Raw genomic sequence first — 1102 nt, 5'->3', positions numbered from 1 at the left:
ATCTATCGAGGCATGGTGCTCCATGTATGGCCTCCGCTTCACAACGCACAGCAGCAGCAGCAGCAGCAGCAGCAACAGCAGCAGCAGCAGCAGCAGCAGCCAACAACGGCGGCAAGAGTGCCTCGAGAGGGCAGCGTGCTGGGAATGCTTTTGCCTTCTCGGCCTCCTAGCAGTATGTTCATCCTTGCTGCTGCTGCTGCTGCTGCTGCACGTGCTGCTGCTGCTGCTGCTGCTGCAGCATATGTAGGTGCTGCAGCAGCAAAATGCCTCTGTGTTGCTGTCTGCTGCTGCTACACGTGTTCATAGAGTCCTGCTGTTGCAGCGCCTGCACCTCATTCTGTGTTGGTTTTTGCTGCTGCTGCTGCTGTTGCTGCTGCTGCTGCTGCTGCTGCTGCAGGTGATGGGGGAGCAGCTGGCAGATGCAGGTTTGTTTAAGGTGTACGTACACCTCGAATACCCTCTCTCCCTCCCGCTGCTGCGGATGCAGCAGCACGGACTGCCGCTGCTGCTGCAGCCGCTGCAGCAGCAACTTGAGAGGGGGGCCATATGCTTGGAGCTGTTGCAGGTGAGCCAGCAGCAGCAGCAGCAGCAGCAGAAACAAAAGAAGCAGCAGCTGCTGCTGCAGCAACACAAACAGACGAAGCAGCAGACGCAGCAGCAGCAGCAGCACCAGCACCAGCAGCAACAAGAGTTTAAAGGTATTTGTGAATACAGCTTCAGCGGCACTAGAAGCCGCAGCAGCAGCAGCTGCTGCTGCTGCTACAGCAGCAGCAGCAGCAACAGCAGCAGCAGCAGCAGCAGCAGCTGTGTTTGCTGTTGCATGCAGGAGGCAGCAGCTCAGCTGCTGGGGCGGCCTTTTGTTATCTCTGATTGGGCTGCACTGAGGGCCGTGCTGCTGCAGGTCCCCGAGGTGCTGCAGCTGCTGCTAGCAGACGACAGCAGCAGCAGCAGCAGCAGCAGCAGCAGCAGCAGCAGCAGCAGCAGTGGTGGTGGTGGTGATGGTGGTGGTGGTGGTGCGTTGCTGCTGCATTCTGCGCGTGATCCCCTCCGCCCCCAGGATGTGAGTTGCAGTGCTGTTTGCTGCTGCTGTTGCTGCTGCTGC

The 1102-nt window shown here is 59.4% G+C and overlaps 1 protein-coding gene across 1 annotated transcript in view; it reads left to right on the top strand.

The window, feature by feature from the left end:
* EMH_0003230 (uncharacterized protein) overlaps nucleotides 1-1102 on the top strand; it is a gene marked incomplete at both ends in the record, with an annotated part of 3614 nt that overhangs the window by 785 nt on the left and 1727 nt on the right. Inside the window, 3 exons of the mRNA XM_013496314.1 lie at nucleotides 3-243; nucleotides 398-565; nucleotides 827-1060. Of these exons, the coding sequence (XP_013351768.1) occupies nucleotides 3-243; nucleotides 398-565; nucleotides 827-1060 (643 nt within the window). The remainder of the gene's footprint in view (nucleotides 1-2; nucleotides 244-397; nucleotides 566-826; nucleotides 1061-1102) is intronic.

The sequence above is a fragment of the Eimeria mitis genome, genomic scaffold (genome assembly GCF_000499745.2).
Source record: "Eimeria mitis Houghton genomic scaffold, Emh_scaff204, whole genome shotgun sequence".
NCBI lineage: Eukaryota > Apicomplexa > Conoidasida > Eucoccidiorida > Eimeriidae > Eimeria > Eimeria mitis.
The sequence above is the reverse complement of the archived record's forward strand: the minus strand, read 5'-3'. Positions and strand labels throughout refer to the sequence as shown.